This window comes from Lepus europaeus, chromosome 19 (genome assembly GCF_033115175.1).
Source record: "Lepus europaeus isolate LE1 chromosome 19, mLepTim1.pri, whole genome shotgun sequence".
Classification (NCBI taxonomy): domain Eukaryota; kingdom Metazoa; phylum Chordata; class Mammalia; order Lagomorpha; family Leporidae; genus Lepus; species Lepus europaeus.
The window spans coordinates 61,756,069-61,782,056 of NC_084845.1; the positions used below are offsets into that span (position 1 = coordinate 61,756,069).

General features: G+C 40.8%; 1 protein-coding gene across 6 annotated transcripts in view; it reads left to right on the forward strand.

The window, feature by feature from the left end:
* CNTNAP4 (contactin associated protein family member 4) overlaps window positions 1-25,988 on the forward strand; it is a 291,034-nt gene that overhangs the window by 18,393 nt on the left and 246,653 nt on the right. For all 6 annotated transcript variants that reach the window (XM_062176397.1, XM_062176399.1, XM_062176403.1 and 3 more), the window contains exon 2: window positions 23,214-23,324. In XM_062176397.1, the coding sequence (XP_062032381.1) occupies window positions 23,214-23,324 (111 nt within the window). The remainder of the gene's footprint in view (window positions 1-23,213; window positions 23,325-25,988) is intronic.

Consider the following 25,988-nt stretch of genomic DNA (forward strand, 5'->3'; position numbering starts at 1 on the left):
ATGCCTGAGGCTTTTAATAATTCTTCCTGCTACTCCCAGGCAATGTACCATACCTTTAAGTAGTTGCTTGATCAAACAAAACAATGATATTTCCATTTTAATAATACATTCTTTACCAACATTTATAGTAGCTAATTGGCTCTAAAATGAACTTCTTAATTTCTATAATATTTTAGGCCGATTTCTGTGATTGTTGCAGCTAATGTGCTGCTTTACAAAGTGTCCATCATTCTGTAGCTCTTTCTTTAGAATTGGACAGTGTTGAAAATAAATGTATTTGATCACACATTTCATATACTAGGCAAAATACCAAGTGAAGCAGAACAAGTATATGGACGGTTGCAGGCTTGGAAATCATTATGCATCTTGTAAGATATGTATTTTTTGAATTACAGGGTACACTTGACGTCCAGAACTAAAGGAAACACTCTAAGTGGTGTGGTTTGCAGTGAGAGTTGTGTTCACTTTTTCTTTGTTTTCTGCAGTCACTTTTTAAAAAATGTTTATGTGTTTATGTTCATCTACTTGAAAGGCAGAGAGAGAGAGAGAGAGAGAGAGAGAGAAAGAGAGAAAGGGAGAGAGAAAGATCTTCCATCTAATGATTCACTCCCCAAATGCCCACTGCTGTCTCAGGACTGGACGAAGTCAAAGCCAGGTGCTGAAATGCTATCCAAGTCTCTCATATGAGCACCAGAGCCCCATGAGTTTGAACGTCCTAGGATTCATCAGTAGGAAGCCAAATCAGAGTGGAGTAGCACAAACTTAGCAGCATTCCAATATGGAATGTGGTTGTCCCAACCCCTGCAATCACTTTTTTAAATAAGGGGTGTGTGTGTGGGGAGAGAGAGAGAGAGAGAGAGAGAGAGAGACACCGACTGACCAAGAGAGACCTTTCATCTGTAATTCACTCTCCAAATGCCTGCAACCACTGGTATTGGGCCAGGCTGAAGCTAGTCCGACACTGGTAGCAGGGACCCACAGCCTTGTGCCCACACCTGCTGGCTCCCAGGGCACTCACTAGCTGGAAGCTGGATTAGAAGCAGAACTGGGACTGGACTGAAGCCCTCCAACATGGAATGTGGGCAGCTCCAGTGGCATCTCAACCACAGTGCCAAGCGCCCACCCATGCTGTGATTTCTGGAGCCACCCATTCTTCTTAAAGCAACAGCTACAAGCAGGGTAGGTCCCTATCTGTCCATCCAGTTGCCATTTCATGGACTCTTCTTATTTTCTAAGTGAGCTACTATTGTTATGTACGGAAAAATGAACATCAGAGACTTGGAAGGGTAAGTGGGGTGGGGAGGGAAACTCTCCACCGTCTGACCCATCTCTCAAACGACGTGAGTGTCTGTTTCTCACCAGGGTAGCAGGGTCGGTTTTTAATCGCATCACAGCCCTGCCGTTCAGCAACTCAAAAGCAAAGGAGAAAGACGGAAGCGCCTAACTTAAAATAACTCACACGGGAGGCCAGCTGTGTAACCTGTGTAACGCAATCTGCATTCACTGTGGACTCCTGATCAACTCCCACCCTGACAGAGAAGGAGCCTAGGTGTTTCCTCTCATTTCCTCCAAAGATGGACCAATGACCAGTAATATTGCTAGAGAGCACATCAGAGGAATTCTTAAATTTTTCACCTGACTATGGATTGAGAGTTTGAAAACTTATCCCGAGGAACTACACCGGGTGAATATGCTCCATGTTAAATGAACCCTGTAATTGCACACTTTGGGACTCCAGTTATTTTTTTTTTCCCTTGGCACTGATAATTCTGAGAATTATACCAAGAAAGAAAGAAATGCTAGCTGAGTATGCAGTAAAAATTGTCAGTGAGCTGTGTTTTAGCATTCTCTGGATAGATTTGGTTTCATACCAAGGTGGGCTATTGCGCATTCAGTCTAGTTAAGCATTCAACTCTTATAATTTGAGGCTTCTTGGGGTTTCACCTTATTCTGCTTACGTTCTCCATTCATTCATTCATCTGATGTTTAGTAAACTTCCACAGCGTGATGCCTGCCATTACACACGTCTTCAGCATCAGTGGTTTTAAAAAATTGTAACGGCCTGAATCAGTAACTTCTTGCTAGCGTTTCAGAGTGGAGTTTGACTCTCTGATACGTGGTGCTTTTGTGATCCTGTTGGCCGTTTCCTTGAAAGCGCAGGGTATGGTATTGTTCAGGTGCTCCCAGGGTCCTGGCTGGGGTTATGACAGGCTCTGTGTTCAGTGGCTATGCAGGCTGTCTCTTAACCAGCTCACCCCGGGCTTTAAAGCTCAGCTTGGGCACTTCCTGGCTCTCTGCAAAAGCACAGCAGTGGGATACGCGTGCTGAGAGACAGGAATACAGAGTCTGGGGGTGGCTACAGGCAGAGCATCAGGTGTGAGCCCTGGGTGGCAGTCAAAGCTATTTCTCACAGGATAAGTAGGAAAGCCAGAGGGGAGAGAGAAGGGAGAAGCACATGCCCGTCAGCATGAGATCCTCCAGAGTGTGGGGCGCTTGCGTACACCGTGAGGATTTACGAGGACAGGCCTAAGTGAGCAGAGGCAGGAGGTGGAAAGGGGCCAGGCTGCAAGGAGGCAGCAGCAAAGCTAGCGGCTGAGTGTCTCATCCAGAATCTTTGGGGTCATTTTCATATTACACGTGTGTTGTGCACACGTTGATTAGATTTGCATTTCATAGTGTTTCAGTGTTTGGCAATGGAAAAGTGATGGGACTTACTGCTACATTGTTGCATTTTAATGACATCCTTTTTGACAGGAACGTGAATGTCTCATGAATTGGAAGTTTCGCGGAACAGTCTCGCCCATCACTGAGCGCTCTGATGTTTTTCTGTCTCCCACTCAAATCCCTACCCCTACTCCATTCACTTGGCTTACATGGCACAGATGAAGTAATTGCCCCTATAATGAAAGACTGGATTTCTATAGTTGAGTTGTTGAAATGCTTCGCTGAGTATGTAAAAAGAGACAAATGGACAGGAAAAAGTTGATTGAAATTTTAAAATGTGCTCTTCAAGTTATGTTCAATTTAATTAAACACACATTTACCATGTGCCTGCCAAGTTGAAGTGTGTTCTAAAAAGCAGGTCTGCAAAGATGAATAGACCTTCCTCTCGAAATGGAAAAGAGGAGAGAGAGGGAGAGAGGAACAAGAGAAATCAAACAGTTGATCGTGGTGGTACTAATTTGCCATTTTTGGAAATACCACATTTTTGAATCCGTTCCTTTGGTTGCATCTAGGGATTCAACCACTGTAGGTGGTACTAATGAATTATTGACTGTATCTGATACCCTGAGCACTGAGAAGAGTGGAGGTAATTGACCCTCCAGAGAGCTTTAATTCTCCTGTGCATTCTGTAGTGTTACACGCTTGTGAGATTTAAAAATCTGTGGCAGGAAATATTTGAGGCTTCTTAGTTGCTCTCCGATAGAAACTATTACATTTTTCAAATGTGCCCCTGGACATATCCAGGTATAAAGAAAAACCTGGCAGGTTTTTTCTCAACTAAGTTGTAAAGAAATAACCTTTACTAATTTGTAAGTGAACTCAGAAGACTTAAGAAAAATAAGAGGGAAGGCTCTTTAAAAAACAACAGCTGTTTTAAACCTGGGAACATAAGAATATCTAGCATGTATAATAGCACCAGCAACTGGGCTTTGGAAATTTTATTTTATTTTAAGATTTATTATTTATTTGAGGGGCAGAGTTACAGAAAGAGAGGGAGACACGGAGTAGGGAGAGAGAGGGAGAGAGAGGGAGAGGGAGAGATATTGAGATTGAGAGAGAGAGGGAGAGAGAGGGAGACAGAGAATCTTTCATCTTCTGATTCACTCCCCAAATGACCTCAATGGCCAGCAACTGTACACTTGAAATCCTAGTAGCAGGCTGGTGCTGTGGACACTGGGTTGAACTGTGCTTGAGACACTGGTTTCCCATATCAGAGGGTCAAGTTCAGACCTGGCTGCTCCATTTCCAATATTATGCTTGAGAATGCAGTGGAAGATGGCCCAAGTGGCCCATGCCACTCACGTGGGAGCCACTGAGCTGGCTCCTGGGTTTGGCCAGGACTAGCCCTGGCGGTTGCAGCTATTTGGGGAGTGAACCAGTGGGTGGAAGATGTCAGTCTCTCTCTGTGTCTACCTCTGTATCTTCCCCTCTTTCTGTGTCACTTTGTCTATCAAATAAAGAAATCTTTTGAAAAGATATTTATTTTGGTAATAAATATATATTTTTATTTAAAATTTTTTTTTGTTTGTGAGGGAGAGAGAGAAAGAGAGAGAAAAAAAGAGAAAGAGAACTTTTCTATCCTTTGGTGCAATTCCCTGTTGCCAGGTCTGGGTGATATAAAAAGCTGGGGGGGTGGGCAGTGGCGTAGTGGGTAAACCCACTGCCTGCATTGCCATCATCCCATATTGGTGCTGGTTCAAGTCCCAGATGCTCTACTTTCTATCCAACTCCCAGCTACGGCCTGGGAAAGCAGTAGAAGATGGCCCAAGTCCTTGGGCCCCTTGTACCCACATGGGAGACCCGGAGGAAGCTCCTGGCTTCGGATTGGTGCAGCTCTGGCTATTGTGGCCATCTGGGGAGTAAACCAATGGATGGAAGACTTCTCTCTCTCTCTCTGCTTCTGCCTCTCTGTAACTCTGCCTTTCAAATGAATAAATAAATCTTTAAAAAAAAAGATAAAAAGCTGGGAGGCAGGAACTCAAAAGTCTGGCAGGGACCTACAGACCTGAGCCTTCATCTGCTGCCTCCCAGGTTATTCATTAACATGAAGCTGGAGTGAAAAAGTGGAGGAGCCAAGACCTGAACCAGACACTGGAATATGGAAAGTGTGCATCCCAAGCGGTATCTGAGCCACTGTGTTGAAAACCTGCCCTGTACCACAGCCTTTTAAACCTGGCTATGGGGATGAGCTTTAGACAGGAATTGGAAACACAGGAGCATAGAATTTCCACGTGTTAGCTTCATTTATGTGCAGCAGTCTCACACAGGTTGCTATAAGGACAAGGAGGACAGCCAAACCCAAGGGCATCATCTAGTACTCTTTCTGGAGGTTGTTTCAAACTGATCGTCGCAGCAGTGAACCAGAGAACTGTTAGGGTCATCAACATGTAGTATTCACCACAATATGCTAATCAAAATGTCCTTTAGCATCCATGTGGAGGGTTGCTGGGGTTTGAGGAAGGAGAATTGAAGATAAATCTGGAATTACCACTCCAGGGTTTATGCATGGCAACTAGATTGTTTACCCCATTTCTTTGTGTTTGAGGTGGGGGGTCAGTTTAGGAAACAGTGAGAACCTCAATTCTAGCCTCTAGCCAAGAGGAGGAATTCATTAGAATCTGAGATGAAGGCAGGGAGCCAGTAAGTGGAGTGATTACATCCTAGAAGGAAATGGGTGGTTGCAGCCATACAAGACTTTTCAAGGACTCAGTTTCCTGCATGGATGTTGACCAGCTGGACAGGGAACTCTCTGTAGACCAGTTCCTCTCAATGGGGGATTTCCTCATGCCCTCGTCAAGGTACGGAGTGAAGTCAAAAACTATGGTTTGAGAAGGGGCAGGTAGGACAAATGATGCTCAGGTTAGGTTTGCACTCTACCAATGTATCTTTATTGATTGTGATTTGATGTTCTCTAGAACCTGGCAGAGATGTTTAATTGCATTTATTATAATGTCTTCCAGAAGTTAATGCAACTTTTCGCAGGTAATATATAGAATATCATTGATGTACAGTTGAAGAAATCTCACCAGAAAACACATTCCCTTATTTCCTATTACATTATCATGCTTATGTCACATCATGTCCACATAGGATAATGTCCTCAAATACTAGCTTGCACAACTCTTTAAAAGTTCAGGCAATAAAGTAAGAGAAATGTGCTGGCCATATAACTGTCTTTAAAAGTAGAGTTGTTGAGTGGAGGAGGGGCAAAGTCTTCAGTGAGAAATTTGAATTCTCTGAATTTCTCATCTAGACAATGGAGGTAATAATATCACCCTCACAGAATGGTTAAAAGAATTTAATGTAGCTGGGATATACCTTGTGATACATGAAACTGTTATTGTTATTAGCACTTTCCTCTAGAGGGTTCCAGTTCAATTATTGTTGGCTCGTTGGCATGCATCAGTTCACCCTATTAATGCCTCCGTTGCTCAACATGATGTCAATTTGCAATGTATTATACACTGTGACATAAGTCAAGGATGTATCTGGATTTAGGGTCAAAGACAAAATGTGTTTTATAATGGAGTATCTAAAGGGTCAGCAAATAAACAAAATTTGGCCATCTCAACAACATTTCATAGGAACTACCATGAAAATAATTTGTAGTCATGAAAACAAAATAAACATTATATGAAGTTCCTTTTAATTCCAGTGACATATGAGGAGAAGAAATGTAAGGCACAGTCCAAGAAGAGATGACTTTTAAATGAGACTTCCTTTTTAAAATTTTTAAACATTTTATTTAAGTTATACAAGTTTCATGTGTTTCACATATACAGATTTAGGAACTTAGTGACACTTCCCACCCCACCATCCCTCCTACCCATGCTCCAACACTTCCTCCTGTCTCTCCTGTTCCCACTCTTCATTTTTACAAAGATCTATTTTCAATTTACTTAATGTTCATATAATTAAACCTACAGTAAATGAAAGAGTTCAACAAATAGTATGAAGTAAAAAAAACAAAAAACAAAACAAAACAAAACAAAACAAAAAAAACAAAACACTGTTCTTCAACAGAAGAGAGAAGGGCTGGGAACTTGAATCTCAAAATTTCCATTTCATTCCAATACAATACATTTTAGGTACTCTGTTAGTTACCTCAGATCAGGGAAAACATGATATCTGTCTTTTGGGGACTGGCTTATTTCACTAAGTATAATGATTTCCAGTTGAGCCCATCTTGTTGCAAAAGACAGGATTTTTTTTTTTTTTTTTTTTTTTTTTTTTTTTTTTTTTTTTTTTTTTTTTTTTACAGGCAGAGTGGATAGTGAGAGAGAGAGACAGAGAGAAAGGTCTTCCTTTTTGCTGTTGGTTCACCCTCCAATGGCTGCTGCGGCTGGCGCATCTCACTGATCTGAAGCCAGTAGCCAGGTGCTTCTCCTGGTCTCCCATGCGGGTGCAGGGCCCAAGCACTTGGGCCATCCTCCACTGCCTTCCTGGGCCATAGCAGAGAGCTGGCCTGGAAGAGGGGCAACCGGGATAGAATCCGGCGCCCCAACCGGGACTAGAACCCGGTGTGCTGGCGCCGCAAGGCGGAGGATTAGCCTGTTAAGCCATGGCGCCGGCCTGTTTTTTTTTTTTTTTTTTTTTTTTGTTTCGTTTTGTTTGTTCATTGCATCTGAGTAGTACTCCATAGTGTATATACCATAATTTCTTTATCCAGTCAACAGTTGATGGACATCTGGTTTGATTCCATATCTTAGCTATTGTGAATTGTGCTGCAATGAATGTAGGGATACAGATAACTCTTTCATATACTGGTTTCCCTTTGGTTTGGGTAAATTCCTAGGAGTGGGATGGCTGTATCATATGATAGGTCTATATTTAGATTTCTGAGGTATCTCTCTACTGTTTTCCACAGTGGCTGCACCAGTTTACATTCCCACCAGCGGTGGATTAGCGTACCTTTTCCCCCACATCCTCACCAGCATTTATTGTTTGTTAATTTCTGTATGAAGTGAAAGGAAACATCATTGTGGTTTTGATTTGCATTTCCCTGAAAAAAAATCTTTGCCCATTTCTTAACTGGATTATTTGTTCTGATGTTGTTGAGTTTCTTGAGCTCTCTATAGACCCTTTGTCAGTTGCATGGCTTGCAAATATTATCTTCCATTCTGTCTGTTGTCTTTTCACTTAGCTGAGTGTTTCTTTTTGCAGTGCAGAAGCTTCTCAGCTTGATGTAATCCTATTTGTCAATTTTGACTTTGATTTCCTGTGCTTCTGGGGTCTTTCCCAAGAAATGAGACTTACAAGTTTTGTCTTTTCTATAGGAATTATTGTTCTTTTTTTAATCATGGTGTCTTGAGGAAAAAAAAATATTTGTCACTTAAAATATGATTACATTAAAAACCCAAGTATTATTTTTATTTACTTTTTTTAGGTGGTTTGGAGGAAATATATTTTTATTTGGAGTGAAAGACAAAAGAAAACAATCCAGATAGATATAATATAACTATGTATTATGTGGTAGGTGGTTTGGAGGAAATATATTTTTATTTGCAATGAGAGAGAGAGAGAATAAAAAAAGCTTGGACTGCAATCAAAGGGGTTCTAGAGATATAAGAAAGACAATGGTTACAGTAAGGGGTATGGAAACACCTGAGGGAATATGGAACCTCAGACAAAGGGCAGAGAGGTACCCAAAGGCTCTCATTTACAAAGTGCAACTTTTGTATTGTTGTGGCTTCCCCCCCCCCAAACTCCCTCCCTTCTGTGGCCCTCCCCTCACCCTCTCCCTCTCCCATCCTGCCCTTTATCAAGTTTCATTTTCAATTACCTTCATATACCGAAGATCAACTTAGTATATACTAAGCAAGGATTTCAACAGGCTGCACTCACACAACCACACAAGGTATAGGGTATTGTTCGACTAGTAGTGTTGTTTTTAAGTTTCATAGTAAAACACATTAAGGACAGAGATCCTATGTGGGGAGCATGTACCCAGTGACTCCCGTTGTTGATTTAACAATTGGCACTCTTATTTATGACGTCAGCAATCACCTGAGACTCTTGCTATGAGCTGTCTAGGCTATGGAAGCCCCTTGAGTTCACTGACTCTGAACTTGTCTAGTCAAGGCCGTGTCACAGTGGAGTTTCCTTCCTCCCTTCGGAGAAAGGCACCTCTCTCCTTGATGGCCTGTTCCTTCTGATGGGGTCTTGTTCACCAGGATCTTTCATTTAGATTGTTTTTTGCCACCGTGTCATGGCTTTCCATGCCTGTGAGACTCTCATGGACCTTTTAGCCAGATCCGAATATCCCAAGGGTTGATTCTGAGGCCGGAGTGCTGTTTTGGGCGTTTGCCATTCTATGAGTCTGCTGTGTGTCCTGCTTCCCCTGCAGGATCATTCTCTCCCTTTTAATTCTATCCTTCATTATTTGCTTACACTGGTCTTATTTGTGAAATCTCTTCGACACTTACCCTATCTTTTTGATCGGTTGTGTATTTATACTTATCACTTTACCAAGTGCGCTGACATTGGTACCTGCCTCCTTGGTAAGATTATTATTTTTAAACTAGTGATTTTGAAATTCTAAAGTCAAAGAATTTTTGAGAATTGTGGTTTATCGTCCAAAGTGGATGAAAGTGGGATATACAAAAAAACTGAAACATGTGTTTCTATTTTTAAATAATTTATTTTCAAAAAATTTAAGACATGGCACATACATCTATGACAACATTAACAATATGGTGGTATCTGAAAATAGCATGTGGACTCACACATACTGAATGACCTGGAGGTAAACAGATTGCCAATATTTGGTTTAGTTGCACAGGAGATGTCATCAGGATGCTGTTGCAATAGTTTTGAGAAGAGTTGAAGGACTTGAAAGCATGGGGAGGGCGTTGTATCATTTCCTCTGAGGCTTAGGATCCTCTCCAAGCTTACCAGTTCATTAGAGAATTCAGTTACCTGTAGCTGAGGCTCCCACTTTCCTGTTTGCTGTCACCTGGGACCCTTCTCCCATCCTAGAAGGACCACCCACCATTTCTTGCCCTTTAACCCTTTCCCCAACATGGTGGTTTTCTCCTTCCGGGTCAGTAGGAGAAATTTCTCTTGAGCTTCCTGTCTCTTGAACTTCTTTGAGTCTCCAATCTTTAGACTTTGTGACGGGCTCTCCTGATTAGGCCACACCACACAGGATCTCCCTTTTAGTACCCCAAAGTCAACTACATTAAAGAACTCTCTTTCTCAAATCTCCTTTTCAGTATAATGTCATCTGCAAAGACACTTTAAAAAGTTGATGGAAAATAGAGTTGAAAGGCAACCTCCTTTTGATCTAAAAATCCCAACTTGAAATCTATGTGAGGGCTCTTCAAAATATTCATGGAAAATGCATATTATTAAAATGTGCATTGACTTCGAAGTGTTATTTGCATAAAATTAAACTTACCCTTTAAGTTAATTTTTCCACAGACTTTATGAAGCACCTTCACATTGTCACAGATGTGATATTCCATCTATTGAATTCCACCTGCACTCCAGGGGAGAGGATTGCACAAGGTATATAGGACAAAATGATGGGACCTCGAGGGGCTGTCTTGGGATTCTCTCTCCTGAGGGACTTACACGCCTGCTTGTCTTCATGGTAGACAGTTCTGTCCCAAGATACTTATCTTTTTAGAGGGATCAGCAGCCGAGACCATCCAAGTGTCCTTGTCACGGTGATGGTTACTTGGTAGGGAATGTGGCGTTGTTGGAAATGGGGGAGCTCCAGAGCTCCGTCTGCTCGGGCCTTGAGTCATTCGCACCTGCTCAGCCAGCTTTTAACTAAGCTGCCAACACAGTGGGAACAGACCTCTAAGGCCAGCCAAGTGTGTCCCTGGCTTGATTATGAAATCACACGTGCTAATCTTGGCCCTTGAAATGGAAATATCCTCCGTCTAATCTTACATGTTAGTGCTCAGAGATCCTTACTGTTTCCAGTGGCTTGATGCTTTTTTCCCCTTGCTGAGACATAGCAGTTTATTACAATAGCTGTATGGACTCCCCTATTAAAATGCATTTATCTGCAGACTCATTCCTTACCACTGTGAAGCCTTTCAGCCCTCATCTTCAAGTGTGATATTTGTAGATACAAATAACAACTCTCAAAATAATTTAGTAATAAAATGGAGTATTTGTTCAGTGGTGTTGAAATATCTAATATGACTAGAATAAGAACTGAATTGAGGCTTACCCAATTTTCCCTCCAGGAATCAGCGTCTAAAACATGGCAATTTCAGGTCAAAAATATCAGTTAATGGAAAGAGCACATACTTAGGAGGACATTGTGGCTGTAACTTCACACACACAGGGTTTAGTCAGCGCAGCATGAATGCTCCAAACATCCGAACTTCGTTTTCAAAGGAGTCCAGATAAAGATCCATTCTTTGCATTCCTTTCCACTCTCTGTATGAATTGAGGCCACTTAATTTTGCTATCATGTGCTGTCTTAAATTATTTGGAGTAAATGAAACAAGTAGCTCTAAAAGCTCGAAAGAGACCAAGAAAAATATGGACTGCTAAATCATTAAAATTTACTCCAGAACAGAAAGACAGCGCAGCTTGAGGACAAGTTGTTTCTTTTTCAGGTTAGGAATTCTGTAAAGCCCCGCTTCTCTGAGGGGGACCGTTGTTTGGAAATTCGGATATTGCCCTCTCCATCTCCTCTTCAAGCAAGAGTTTTTCTAAGATTTTGTAAGAGATCTCTAGCTGAATTTAATTCATTTCTAACTCTTGAGTTATTCTGGATTGGTAATACTAAACACTAATGTAGCCATCACAAGCACCTACCCAGTACTCCGAAACTAAGTACTCTGCTGACATTTCTCAGAAATTCCTGCTTACGTCAGTGCCGTCATTCTCATGTTACCACTTAGAGACGAGGGAAAGCAGTACACATACTACATCCAAGTGGAGATAATAATCAGCAGAGGCAAGACTTGAATGCTGCAGAAGTCACACTTGCAGTCAGTGTGCCACCTGTAGTCTGGTTTCTGTGTGAAATGACAGTTAATGTGACATATGTAAAAAGCTTTGAGAAAAAAACAAGTATGGTAACTCACTTCAGACTTTTTATATGAACCTATTAAAAAAGAAAGAACAAGTGTATTTTTTTCTCTCTAGTTTAACTCTCCCTTTGTGTATTTATACTTTCATCATATGTTCCTCCATATGAATACATAATCAAATTTTTTTTGGTGTAATTTATTGTGTTCTTCTTCCCAAGAGCCAGATCTTAGGTGTATTTATTTTGTTCTTGCTGTGTTTTCAATTGACTAGCTTTCATTTTTGCTTATTCTTTCCTATGCTTTCCTTATGTTTATTTCATTGTTTGACTAAGTTGAGCACAAAGTTCCTTTATTTTCATCACTTATTTTAAATATTTAAGACTGTTGAATATACGATTTTTAAATTCCTCATTCTTAGTTTAGCTTATTAGTAATTAATAAGCACTTGAGTGCTCATTGAAAGTGAATTTATTTTCATGGCTTAGCCGTGAGGACTAAATGGTGGGTGTCTAGGCAAGGCCCACTCTTCTTGATGGGTTGCAGACTTTAATTATGAAACATTTCACAGGTTTCCCTCTGCTGGCTGGGGATCTGTCTTTTTTACATAATTTTTTTCCACTATATATAAACAGTGGGCCCTTATGATTCAGCTTGACCCTAAGCAAAGGAAAAAAAAAAAACCCCTAAATGATTCAGGAAAACATGACGGACTCCTGAACACTGAAATTGTGGTTTATACAGTAGGAATGGCTGCAGAAGGCAACATATCGAAAGGTAAAGTAGGGCATACAAGTGGTGCTCACGTCGGCACTGGAAGGTGGGAAGTAAGAAGAGGGGAGTCACAGTGCCTCCCATGCCTCCGGGGACGGGGACAGGCTTGACATGGATGTGGTGTTCCCACAGGTGTTCTGGAGCCATCCATCACACTCATTTCCAAGGTCTTGTATTCAAGGCAGATATAGGAGTAACCTCTTGTGAGAAACCCATTTTCTTTGCTCAGTAGTATGGGGAAGATGAGGAAGAAAGGGGATAAATTGTTTTTAGTACTTACTCTGTCCTTCTCAGATGTTGTCTATGTTATACTGTAAGTTCTTACAGTTCTGTTGTGAAGGGGGTATTTTTATCTTCACTCTGTAGGTGGAGGTACGTTAAGTTGAAGCAGTAAGTATCAGACTCTGGGTAGTCCCAGAGCAGGAATTGGAAGACAGACTTCACAGAATCCAAATCCCGTGTTGGCACTTCATCCTGTCTCCTGTGTCATTTCTGCTTAAATAGATCACTTACAGAGGACTCTGTTTTATTACAGTGGATACACATTTATCTGTAACCTAACAACAATAACACAAATACCTTACTGAATAATTTAAAAGGCCTGAACAAACTGAAAAATGAACATAAACCAGAAAAGGCATTTAAATCAAATACATTTGACCAACAATATATCCTCATACAATATTGAAACTAATGTAAATTATGTTTCTAAGTGAAAAAATGGAAGCTAGTGACAGTTTGCAGAAACTGAGAATGGATAAAAATATATGGAAAACATTGCATCACCACATTGATGAAAACAACAACATGAATACACAGTAGCTACAATTTTGTTCTCCTATCCATGGGCAAATCTAGCCACTGCTTGTGATGGAATGGATAGAGAATAAATGGATGTCATCATTGTGGAAAAAAAATGGTAATGTGTTTCAACACATCTAGATTTCTCAAAACCATTAACTTTTGGTCCATTAATTCTCCCGAGCATCTACCTTAAATCCACGACTACTAAACCACAGAAAAGCTTTGTCCTCAGGGATATTCCTTCCATTATTCCTGTTACCGAATTAGACAACCGATTGTCACATGTGGCCAAATTATCTGTCATGGAAAAAATTCTGTGATGTGAACAGTCTCCCAGCGCTTTGATATACTCTCCCTGTTTTGAAAATTATTTCTTCTACCTCTTCACCTTTGGTTGGCTCTGTTTGGTGGATTTGCAGGTCTCTTTGTCCTAATATCTGAACTTTAAATAGTTGCTATTAAACCTCTAAAATCAATCAGCCTCTGGCTGTGCTGTCATTAAAAGTTAACTGCCTTCCCATTAATCCATTAATTTGTGAAGATTAATTGGCAAAGCTATTTAAAGTAGGGCTGTAACATGGAGCACGTAAGCCAGTGTTTGTCTCCAAATGAAAGCTTACCCTATTAACATCAGAGTATTAACGATTATATATACAATTTACCCATTGCTTATGTAGGATAAAACACGTAAAAACTTATGAGCTGCTGCCTACATGAATTATTTGACAACTAGGAAGTGATCCCGGTATTTAGTTCAGCTTGAGGAAAATATACGGTTATTTACTTGTTTCAGATTGGAACAGGATGTTGCTTTTTAGACAGAAGTCACCAATTGACAGCTAGGAGATCAGGTTTGTCTTGTTTAATACATCTAAAACCAGTATCCTCCAGTTGATGTTAATTAGCAGGTCAAAGTCAAATTAGTACTCGAAGTTACTAAATAATGTAGTAATATTCTACTCTCAGTGATATTTAGTTGTGTTGAAATGTTAGTTTAGGTAATGACAAGAGGATGAAGCCTCTTGTTACCTGTTTTTATGAAAAATTAAAGTCCCGTGGCTTTGTCATTTTCCCCCAAGAAGTATTCTTTCTTCTTCTTTTTTAAAAGATTTATGTATTTATTTGAAAGTCAGAGTTACAAGAGAGAGGTCTTTTATCCACTGGTTCACCCTCCAGTTGACCGCAATGGCTGGGGCTGTGTCAATCCAAGCCAGGAGCCAGGAGCCTCTTCCAGGTCTCCCATGCGAGGGCAGGGGCCTAAGGACTTGGGCCATCTTATACTGTTTTCCCAGGCCATAGCAGAGAGCTGGATCGGAAGTGGAGCAGCCGGGACTTGAACCGGCACAAATATGGGATGCTGGCACTGCAGGCGGTGGCTTTAGATGCTACACCACAGCGCTGGCCCCTTTTCTTCTTTCTCAGCAGAATTTTCTTGTATCGCAGCTACCTCCACTCATTGTCCATGGGCATGGCTTCATAAGCAGATGAAGACGGGGTGCGATATTGTAGCTGTTTCTCCAGTCTTTAAAGAGCCCCGTGAAACAGTATGGGAAGCAAAAAGACATTTGAGAAAGGAGCAAAACTCTCCATAGGTAGGAATTAATTTGCAAGTCTATTTCGGTGGTTGACACTAGCACAGTCCTGGTTGTGGGATGCAGTTGTGGCAAGTGTGTGTCTCTCCCTGTGATACGTGATTCTGTGTGCAGCTACGGTGAGTTACTGAGGTGACTACCTCCGATGAGACAACCTGGGGCTGATCTGCAATATTTTTTTTATCAGGAGGTTGGCTGCTTTTCCGACATATCTGGAGTCTGCTGTTGGCTCTCACAGTAGGCTTTGGTGGATTTTCTTCGGTGTTATGGTGATGTTATGATGAAGAGATGGCAGAGCTGGAAAGAGCTTGCAGGTGGAAATAAATGAAGAGCATCCAAATGAGAACCAGTAAAGACTATGAATTCAGGGTTGACCACGGCAGGGGAGCCAGCCATCATCACTTGGGTTTGGCAGAGACTCCAAGGCAGCAGAGGGGAGGCAAGCTGGAGTGTGGACAAATGCAGAAGATTCAGGTGTGCTTGATTGGAAGCTGCTGGCCTGAGAAGGTTGTAGACAGATTGAGAAGAGGGAGGACAGCGAATGTGATTGGTTGGGACTATATATTTTGTTTTCCCTACTGTTTCTAAATCTCTATTAACTACATGTAGCCACACATAACTTAGAAACAAGGACATATATTAGGGAAGCTATAAGTTATTAACCATGTCCTGGTGTTTAATGGCCAATTGCTACAGGAGTTATTGCATGGGTTCCTGTACTGCTTGCTACACATGGTTGTCTGGCTTCCTGGACTGGTTATGGGAGATAATAGGTTGTCTTCTGGCGCTGGTGGCCACAGGTTCTGTTTTTCCCTTTAGCCTGGCCATTGTCTGTCTGTATACGGGGCTTCTTATTTAGCCTGAAAGAAAGATCAGTTGCCAGGTTTTGTGTCATGCTGCTTCAAGGAGGAAGCATTTCCCCCGGAATCATTCAGTTAGACCTGGACAAGGTGAGGAGGCAACTCGGATTGGATTTATGATTAGAAAACAACATCATTGTCCACATTTCTGGATGAAATATTCCTCGTAAACTGTATTTTTGAAATATTTTGTTGTGATCCCACACCTTCTTTCTTAAATTGGTTGGTGATTTCCAATTTCAACTAGATGGTGATTTAAACAGTATAGATGAGAATAAAGTGTGTTGTTCGAGGAAGTCATTTCTTGAAAGGAAGGCTATTTCTTTATCCTAAAGCTGTCAATGGAATATTTTGTCTAGGTCCAATAAGGTTTTTTTTTGAAAAGGGATTGGATTCCTATGCTCTCAAAGCTCCCTGTCAGAGCTCCTGCCCCTGCTTCTAGAGCTTTGGAATTTTAGACTTTAGGCACGTTTGCTATTTGTCCTCTCCTGTTTCATCCTGCTGTCCTAGCCGCCAGTGCATCTTCTGGTGGGAATCAAATTCATTAGCAGATATGCAGCTGATGTGGACAGATCATTCAAACAACAGTGGAGGTGGCCACTCTGTGGCAGCCAACTTGAATGCTGCAGAAAATCAGCTGTAGCTAATTTTTTTGGTCAAGTATATATTAGTTTACCAGTATTTGTTCCAACAGTGTACTGGCTTAGCATAGGTGAGATCAGGCCCTGGGTTGAGATACTGTTTCTACAATCTTTTCATCACATGTCCTTATTATAATTACATAATTAAAATAATTAATATACCAAAAGTATAAATATATTTAATTTATATTAATAACTAATATTGACAGCTATTAATAAAATAATAAATATTTTATATAATTATAATGTAAATTACTCAGTTGTTGTTAAATAAATAAGTAATAGTGAATTATTTAACTATTGTGTCAGCCAGTGCCATGGCTCACTAGGCTAATCCTCCGCCTGTGGTGCCAGTACCCGGGGTTCTAGTCCCTGTTGGGGTGGCGGTTCTGTCCTGGTTGCTCCTCTTCCAGTCCAGCTCTCTGCTGTGGCCTGGGAAGGCAGTGGAGGATGGCCCAAGTGCTTGGACCCTGCACCAGCATGGGAGACCAGGAGGAAGCACCTGGCTCCTGGCTTCAGATAGGCGTAGCTCCAGCTGTAGTGGCCATTTTGGGGGGTGAACCAATGGAAGGAAGACCTTTCTCTCTCTCTCTCTCTCTCTCTCTCTCTCACTGGCTAACTCTGCTTGTCAAAAAACAAACAAAAACAAACAAACAAAAAAAAACAACAAACTATTGTGTCCTCTTTTCCTCTTTTTCCTCTGTTGTCCCAGGAGTTAACAGTATCAAGTAGTACCTGGAATTTGTCCATAGCAAATGAGTTAATATATGTAAAGCACTGAGAAAATAAGCACCCAGTCATATATCCCTATTATCTTAGTAAAGATAATATTACACAAAGCTTAAGAAAATTGAATTGCTTTTATTAAAAACTGAACAGCTTTTACTTACTTATGAGAATTCCACATTCAAGTGCTTTGAAAAACAAAATTAAATCCTTTCTATCTTGCTACAGTAGGCTGCTTTCAGTACCGTTTGCATCTTGATTTGGGAGAGGCTGTTGAGCATGTTCATACAGTTTGCTGGAGGTCTCATTTGTTGCTGTCTTCTTAATGACAGTAAGTTTGTCTCCTGTGTGAAGAGGAGACCTGAAATCCATGTATTTGTGTAACTTTGTGTGCATATGTAGTGGTCTCGGTGTGTTAGGCAGTTATCTCTAATTTGGATTTTCTTTCTTTTAAAGATTTATTTATTTATTTGAAATTCAGAGACAGAGGAGAAAAGGAGAGGCAGAGAGAAAGAGAGAGAGAGAGAGAGAGAGAGAGAGAGAGAGAGAGAGAAAGAAAGAGAGGTCTTCCATCCGCTGGTTTACTCCCCAATTGGCCACAATGGCTGGAGCAGTGCTGATCTGGAGCTAGGAGCCAGGAGCTTCTTCCAGGTCTCCCATGCGGGTACAGAGGCCCAAGGACTTGGGCCATCTTGTACTGCTTTCCCAGGCCATAGCAGAGAGCTGGATCAGAAGTAGAGCAGCTGGGATTTGAACTGGCACCCATATGGGATGCTGGCACTGCAGGCGATGGCTTTACCCACTAGGCCATAGTGCCAGTCCCTCTAATTTGGATTTTCTTACAAAATTCACTAAAATTCTCAAATATATCAGTATGTAAAAAAAATTTTTTTACCAGAAAGACTAAAGGTGATAGTTTTACTATTTCTAACAGTGTGCTTAATGTGGAAATTCTTATATGACTATGAAAAAATCAAATCAAATATAATATAAATTTTGATAAGCTTAAAGCATTAAAAGTAGTGCTCATTTCTGGCTCCAACTTAAGAAAGCCAGGATTAGCAACCCAGCGTAGCAGGCTGCCATTTTGAATTTTCCATGCTTCCATGAAAGGTTTGAGGCTGTATCACTAAATTCCAGTAGTGAGTGGAGCTTTCATGCCCATCTCTGCCCACAAAGAATGTTGGCTGAGTTACAGTAGTGAAGGGAGCAGGTAATGTGACAATCCGATATAGTGCTTAAAGAGGAGTAACGAGGGAGATGCAGATGAAGCTCCTGGTTCCCAGCCTTGGCCTGGCTCAGCTTTGGCCGTTTCTACCATCTGGGGAGTAAAACAGCGGATGGAGGAGCTCTCTCTCTCTCTTGTCTTTCTCTCTCTCTGTGCAACTCTGGCTTTCAATAAATAAATTACTTTAGTAAAGAATAAAGTAGCTAATAACGTAACACAAGTATGTTTTGAGTTGAAATAGCACATTATTTCATATTTGAAAAGCTCCTCACTTAAACACCTGTGCACTTATATGCTTAGAAAGCTCACTTTTTGCATCTGAAAAATGATAAACTAGAGCTAATAATCACTGAACTGTCAGAGTCTCAGCTGAGAGATTAATCCAGAAGACTCATCCCTGAGCCTGATTCACCAGAGTATGGAATTGTATTTCTCAAGCTCAGTGGTATAGACATTTGGGACCAGAAAATTCTGCACCATGAGCATGTATTGCAGGAGATTTAGCAGGTTCACCCTGTGCCTGGCTTCACTCTACCGGGCGTCAGTAATACCCCCTCTGCCAGTTGTAATGCCCACAGTGCTCCAGATACAGCGGAATGTCACCCTGGGAAAAAGTCGTCTCTGGTTAAGAACCTTTGACCTGGGATGTGGTCCTCAGCTTTCCAAGTCCAGAACCTGCATATCACTGGTGCAGCCAGAGAAACTTTTTTTTTTTTTCTAGAATTAAATTCACAGGAGACTGATACTTAATCCAGAATTCCATTTCATGTCTAGAGGGAAATATTCCTTATAGTTATAGCAGACTCATTATTGCTGCCTGAAGTCTTTCTCCCCTTGTGTCGAGACTACTGAAGATCAAATGGGTAATAAATAATGTGGCAAACCTGGAACTCGAGTATACAACCCCTCGAGAGATGTTTTATTCATGCCATTATGCTGTCTGATGAAATTCCTACTCCCCAACCTGAAGAAATAATAATTAGAATCATAGTGTTCTTACACACTGAGTTCTGGGCTCCAACTTGTCTTGCCAAGGTCCTGGCTCTACCACAGTGAGATGAGCGAATTGATCCGTCTGTGCCTCCATGGCCCCGTGTGTGGGATAACTTCAGTGTCAGCCCCTCAGTGAGGAGGGCTAAAGGTTACTGTGTGTGAAATGTTTTCTGTTCTTTGCACAGCATGCTCTCCAAAGTTCACAGAATATGTATGTTTCAAAAAAAAATTGTGCATGGATTTTGAAATGTTTTCCAAGTCCAAAATAAACTTCTCCTTTCATTCCATGTTCCCATGAACTTCTTGCTTTGGGCTGGTTATTATTAGTTATGAAAGAGTAGCTAAATTAGTTTGGTGATACATAAGTGTGTCTGATTGTGGGAGAATATACCCGAATGTGCTCGTGATAAAGAATAATTCCATGCAACCACCAAGGCAATGCCTGGAACTTTCCCAAGTATAGGAAGCCCCAAATCTACCCTGCCTTGATGGGTTTATCATTCCACATGTTCCATTCCTGACAAATGGAAAAAGTGCCCCTCTCTTTTAAAAACCATTCTTTTAAAACTAAAAGTAGAGCACTATTGATTCTCACTTTATCGTTGGCAAAAACAAATGGGCAATAAATATGTGCCCTCTAGAGTGATTGTACTATAGAGGCATTGTACCTTCTGAATATTGACTTCGCTCTGCATAATTGATTGTGAAATGCAGTGAAACACCCTTTTTCATCACACATCTGCATGCTGATAATGATCCAAAAATCTGCAGTTCTGGTGAAGATGCTCACATGCACTCTCCTCTCATCCAGGTACTGTGCTGCTTTGTGTGTGCAGACACACAGCAGCATTTCCAGAGCTCACTGCAGCCGTGTGGGCATCATCAGAATTTGTTCAACACTCCGAGAGTCGCAGGGCTTTTAATGTATACACTGCCTAATACTTGAATTACACCTGGATTCACTGGTGTTAGTACTTAAGCCAATCAATAGACATGCAGAAACTGTCTATCTCAAGAGTTAGCTAAAGAATTTCAGGTGTAAAAGCAGAGAAAGTGGATTTTAATGAAAATGTGACCATCTTATAAAGCAAGATTCTGCCTTAGGCAAATTCTTGGAAAAGGCATTTGAGAAGCAGCTATATTCAGGCACAATGACTGTCATAAAATTTCAGGTGAATCCAGATAATTCTTAGCTTTATTTTCTTTAAATTAAATTGATTACTATCAATTAAAACTTTTGAGATAATGGACTTGCAAGATTTTAATTATGGCTATATGTTAATTACTAATTATCAGGGGACTGTTGTTCTGATTACACCAAACATGGGGACAATGTAATAACTGTATAAAGAGAAATACTTTAATGACTACATAGAATGAGGAATCAGCCAAATAAACTAAGTGTGCGTGGACAACACAGCAAACACAATACTATTCCTTTTTTTAAAATTAATTTATTTATTTGAAAGAGTTACAAAGAGAGAGAAGGAGAGGCAGAGTGAAAGGTCTTCCATCCATTGGTTCACTCTCCAGTTGGCCCCACGGCTGGAGTTACGCCGATCTGAAGCCAGGAGCCAGGACCTTCTTCCAGGTCTCCCACACAGGTGCAGGGGCCCAAGACTTGGGCCATCTTGTACTGCTTTCCTAGGCCATAGCAGAGAACTGGGTCAGAAGTGGAGCAGCTGGGACTTGAACCAGCACCCATATGGGATGCTGGCACTGCAGCTGGCGGCTTTACCTGCTATGCCACAGCACTGGCCCAAAAATGTTATTCTTCTATTTTCCTTATAGTTAATTTTTATATTAAAATAAATGCTCATATGTTATACATAAAGAATAGTTGATAGATGCATACATGCTTTAAAATGTATCTTGACACATTTTGATATGTATAACTATATTATATACATCTATGAGTTTGTGCATGTATTTCTCTATATAACACATCATTATAAAATGGAAACCCACGGATGTACTGCATACACCAAGGTGAGAACATGGTTAATTTCATTACTTCTGATGGTGAGCTTATCACTTATCCCCATTCTGCCTTCTTCCATCTGTTACTCTGGCCCTGAGTTTATCTCTCTCTCTCTCTCTCTTTATTTAATTGAAAGGCAGAGTTACAGAATGAGAGAGAGGGAGAGAGGGAGAGAGGGTGAGAAGGAGAGTAGGAGAGAGGGAGAGATAGCTTTCATCTACTTCCCAAATGGCCCCAAAGAGCAGAGCTGTTCTGAAGCTAGGAGCCAGTAGAGCAGCCAGGCTCCAACTGGCAGGGATGCCGGCATCACAGGCCTTGGCTTAATCTGCTAATGCCACAATGCTGGCCCCAGAACCTGAATTTTATGATCTTTGTTTCTTTTTGAAAAATAGTTTTTAAAAATCACATCTTACTAAACAACATGTTGCTTTTATTTATGATCAAAGCTATCATCCTGTATGATATATGATCCCATGGTATATGACCTTCCATACTTGATGTTTTTCACTAAAAATTTTATTTCTAGGATCCGACTATTGTGTTTTCTGTTGCTGTGGTTGCTTTTTTACTGTTATATATGATTCAACTGTGAAGAGTGCCATCATTTGTCTATCTGTCCTTTGGCCACTGGATGTGTGACTTGTTAATGGGATTTTGCTAGTCTAAGCAATGTTGTCAAAAATCATCCATCGGAACAGCGCGGTGCGCCGGCCGCAGCGCGCTACCGCGGCGGCCATTGGAGGGTGAACCAACGGCAAAGGAAGACCTTTCTCTCTGTCTCTCTCTCTCTCTCACTGTCCACTCTACCTGTCAAAAATAAAAAAAAAAAATTGAAAAATTGAAAAATCATACTTATCTGTTGATGTACAAATGCAGGTTTCTCTGGCTCAGGGCATCCCAAATTTTTCTTTCCATGGAACACAAAAAAAATTCTAGTGTTTGTGTAGCACCTCTGGGTAAGAAGCAAAGCTCCTGAGACCACGTTCATGCTAGGTAAACTCTTCCCAGAAGGACCTTCTTACCAAGTGGACTTGTGGGACGTGGGATAGGCCAAAGTTCACGCATACAAGCTAATGACAAATTGCTTTTTGAAAAGTGATGCTCAAGGTCATGCTCCCAGCAGCGTTGGGTTAGAGCTTCTCTTGACCCACGTTCTCTGGGTGACCTGGCATTGTCAGACTTCTTACATCTTGCTAATTTACTGTCTGTAAAATAGTAGCCGAGGCTAGTCCTGATTTACTTTTCTTTCTGTAGAGAAGCTAAAGCATCAGTTCATGTAGATTCTGTGCTGTGAAGCCTCTGGTTGTGCCTTGTGCCATTTATTCTAGTGTATTTTCTAATTTTAAAGTTTTTTTCTTTATTTCTTTGTTTTCATTTATTTGGAATCCTAATTGTATACTGGCTTATAGGTTTCTTTCATATGTACTTTGTGCGTTTTTTTTAAAGAAGCTACAAACTTACATGTTTCTACAAACTTTCCTGTTTCATAAGTTTCTTTCATGTTTCTTTTACATTTTGTAGTTTTTTTCCTTAATTTTTGTAGTTTTTTTTTTCTTCAAGGTCTTTTGAAAACCACAGTTTTTTAATTTTGAAACATTTAAATTGCTCAATCTTTCCTTTTATGATGAGGCATTTTTAAATAAACTTATTCTCCCTTAGCGTATTATTTGATAATTTCTGTGATACTTTCCATCTCTGTTTGCATAGTCTCCTTGTCTTTCCATCCTTTTTCTTACCTCCTGGAAGTCACGGGACCTTCAGTAGAACCCTGCAGGTTGTTGGAGAGCCCGGGGCCTGGGTGCTGATGTTGACTGTGCTCGTTTGCCTGCTGTGTCTGTTGTTGCGATTGCTGTGCGCGCACGTCTGACCCCAGCCTCGCTCTTGCTCCTGGCAGATGCCTGTGATGACCCGCTCGTGGCTGCCCTGCCCCAGGCCGCATTCAGCAGCTCCTCCGAGCTCTCCAGCAGCCATGGCCCTGGCTTTGCAAGGCTGAATCGAAGAGATGGTAAGTTTGCTTTTTCCTCTGTTCGTTTCTTGGGAAATCTCATTACGTCTCCATCCTCGGATAATAAAATCATTATACGTGATATATTGTATGAGAAAGTGCATTTCCAAATAAGAAAATGGTTAAAACTTAACTGGCTGCCATTCGGGAATGGCCAAGGGATACATCCTAATGGAAAATCCTAAATCGTCATCTTGACATTTAAAGAATTGAGATCCTTCAACAGAGCAAGCTTTTAATAGATCTTATAAAATAAATCTTTCTACAACTCTATACAATCAGTATGGATATAGTATTGATAGAAACATAATTGGCTTTGTATTTCAAGTTAAATGAAGAAGTTGGCAAGAAGTAATTTTAAAAGATGCTAGTTATTAAAAAATAGTAATCCCTCGGTTTCTTTAATTCTCAATGTGGTTGACAAGATTTTTTCCCTGTTGATGAACAGGAACTTAATGAAGCTCTCTTGCTCCTCTAGGGATGCTCGGTTCGTATTGTTTACTCTCTCTTAGCTAGGTGGTGTTTGATTACTTGAATATGTTCAAAGGAAAGTGAAGATAATTAAATGGCACTTGTCAAAAGAAGAAAGGACTTCAAAACACCACCCTTGTAGAGTATCATTGTGGCCGGTTTCACAATATGCTAAGGAAAAAATCATCTTCACCCATGTGGGACATAAAAGAGGCTTCAGCTAGGGGAGGGGACTTCAGAAAGTTTGTGAAAAATGCAAATTATGAAAACACTACGCCCAGCTTTCAAAAAAAATCTGTGCCCAAATAAACATGTTTTAATACCACTTTCCATGAGCTGTTTGAAGTACCCTTTTACAAAGACAGAAAACATTTTTAACAACCGTAAGAAAATAAGTGCTGCAATCAGGTGTTATTAAAACCCTGCTCCACCTGTTTGTTATCCTTTTCTTTCTGTGATCTTCTGGCTACTTCTTTGAAATGTACTCCTTGTTATTATTCTTGATATTATTATTATTTTTGTGTGTGTGTGTGTGTATATATCTTTGTGTTTTGCCATCTGGTATACATTATATATATCATACAGTTATATTTATACAATAGATATTTGCATAGCACTTTGATAGGTTTGTGAGCTGGATAATTTTGAAGATTCATATCATATTATCTGAGATCCCCACTTATACATGCATCTGAGTGTGGAGAGCAGAAAATGAGATCCTTGCATCCAATGGGCAATTTGGCAGCAAGGTTTGAATTTCTTTGTTTAGATAATGCTTGTATTTTCTAGTATTTTCTATTTGTCCCTATGTGCAATTCTGAATCCCTGAGGGACCTGTAAAGCAGACTCTCCTAGCCACTCACAGGGCTCTTCTGGATCCCGCAGCCATGGCCCTAACTGTTGGAATGCTGTTATTCTGACATTGACCTTAGGCCAAGGTCTCTGCCTTGTACTTCTTGGCAAAGTTTAACATTTAGCAGCCTGCCCTGGAGGACTAAAAGCTTTCACAGAATGGGGTCTCCTGAAAGAGACAAACCACCGACTTTATCTATGTATCTTTATTTCATTTGTTGAGGTTCAGTAAGTCACAAAAATATATGTTATTAATTGGATCCAATCTTTTTTTTCATTAATTTATATACTCATCAGGACTCTCCATCACTGGGGCTCCTTTGCATTCTTAATTCATGTCTGTGGCTCTTGGTGAAACACAATATCAGACTTCATGAATCTCATTTGCATGTTAATGAAACTGAGAGACAAAACAGAATGATTTTAATTATCTTTTGCTCCTTGTCAACCAAGTTGATTACATTTTTTTCTCTTTCTTTAGTTTTCCGTTTTTTTCCCCTATTAATTACATGAAGAGTTCATTAAGGAATGTCAGATTTTGAGTGATTTAGGAAGGCTATATGCTATTTCTAGTATTGGAACATTCCTCATCACATTTAGATCGGGTTGGGGAAGGGTGTTCAATCAAGTCAGCTGGTCATGTATCAATTAATAAAATAGAAGTTCTGATGCTATGGTGTGGATTTGGTTTGTCTACCAAGGCTTCATGTACTGGAAACTTGATCCCTTTGTGACGATGCTGTGAGGTGGTGGGCCCTTTAAAAGGTGGGGCTTGGTGCTAGGTAATTAGGCCATTGGAGTTGTGTCCCAGAAGGTATTAGTACTGAACTCACAGATGAGCTAATTTTCCTGAGAATGAGTTGTTATAAGAAAGAGCAAACCTGGCCCTTGAACCTCTTGGGCTTCCTGTCTCACTCTGGGATCTCTCCCTGTCACCTGTGTTCCCACGGGGCTGCTGCTGCCATGTTGTAAGATAGCCAAGGAGACCCTCATCAGAGACCGCACAGAGAGGGCTGCCCCGTCTTAGACTTACAGCCTCCACAACTGTGAGCTAAATAAACAAACCTCTTTTCTTATTACCCGGCATCAAATATTGAGTTCTAGCAACAGGAAATCGATGGATGAGAACCCAGAGGTGACTTCTGGAAAACTTTGAGCCCAAGACTGGCCAGGCAGGAAGTGTGGAACTAACTCAACTGTTTGCTGTCTCAGTACCCTGGGTAAAACCTGTGAAAATGGGGCCCAAGCCTGTCTGCGGGGCCTTCTCACTGCAGCCCTAACAGTGTTGCTTGTGCCACTGAGTAGATGACTCTTCTTTCTCAAGATTGATGCACCAGAAGA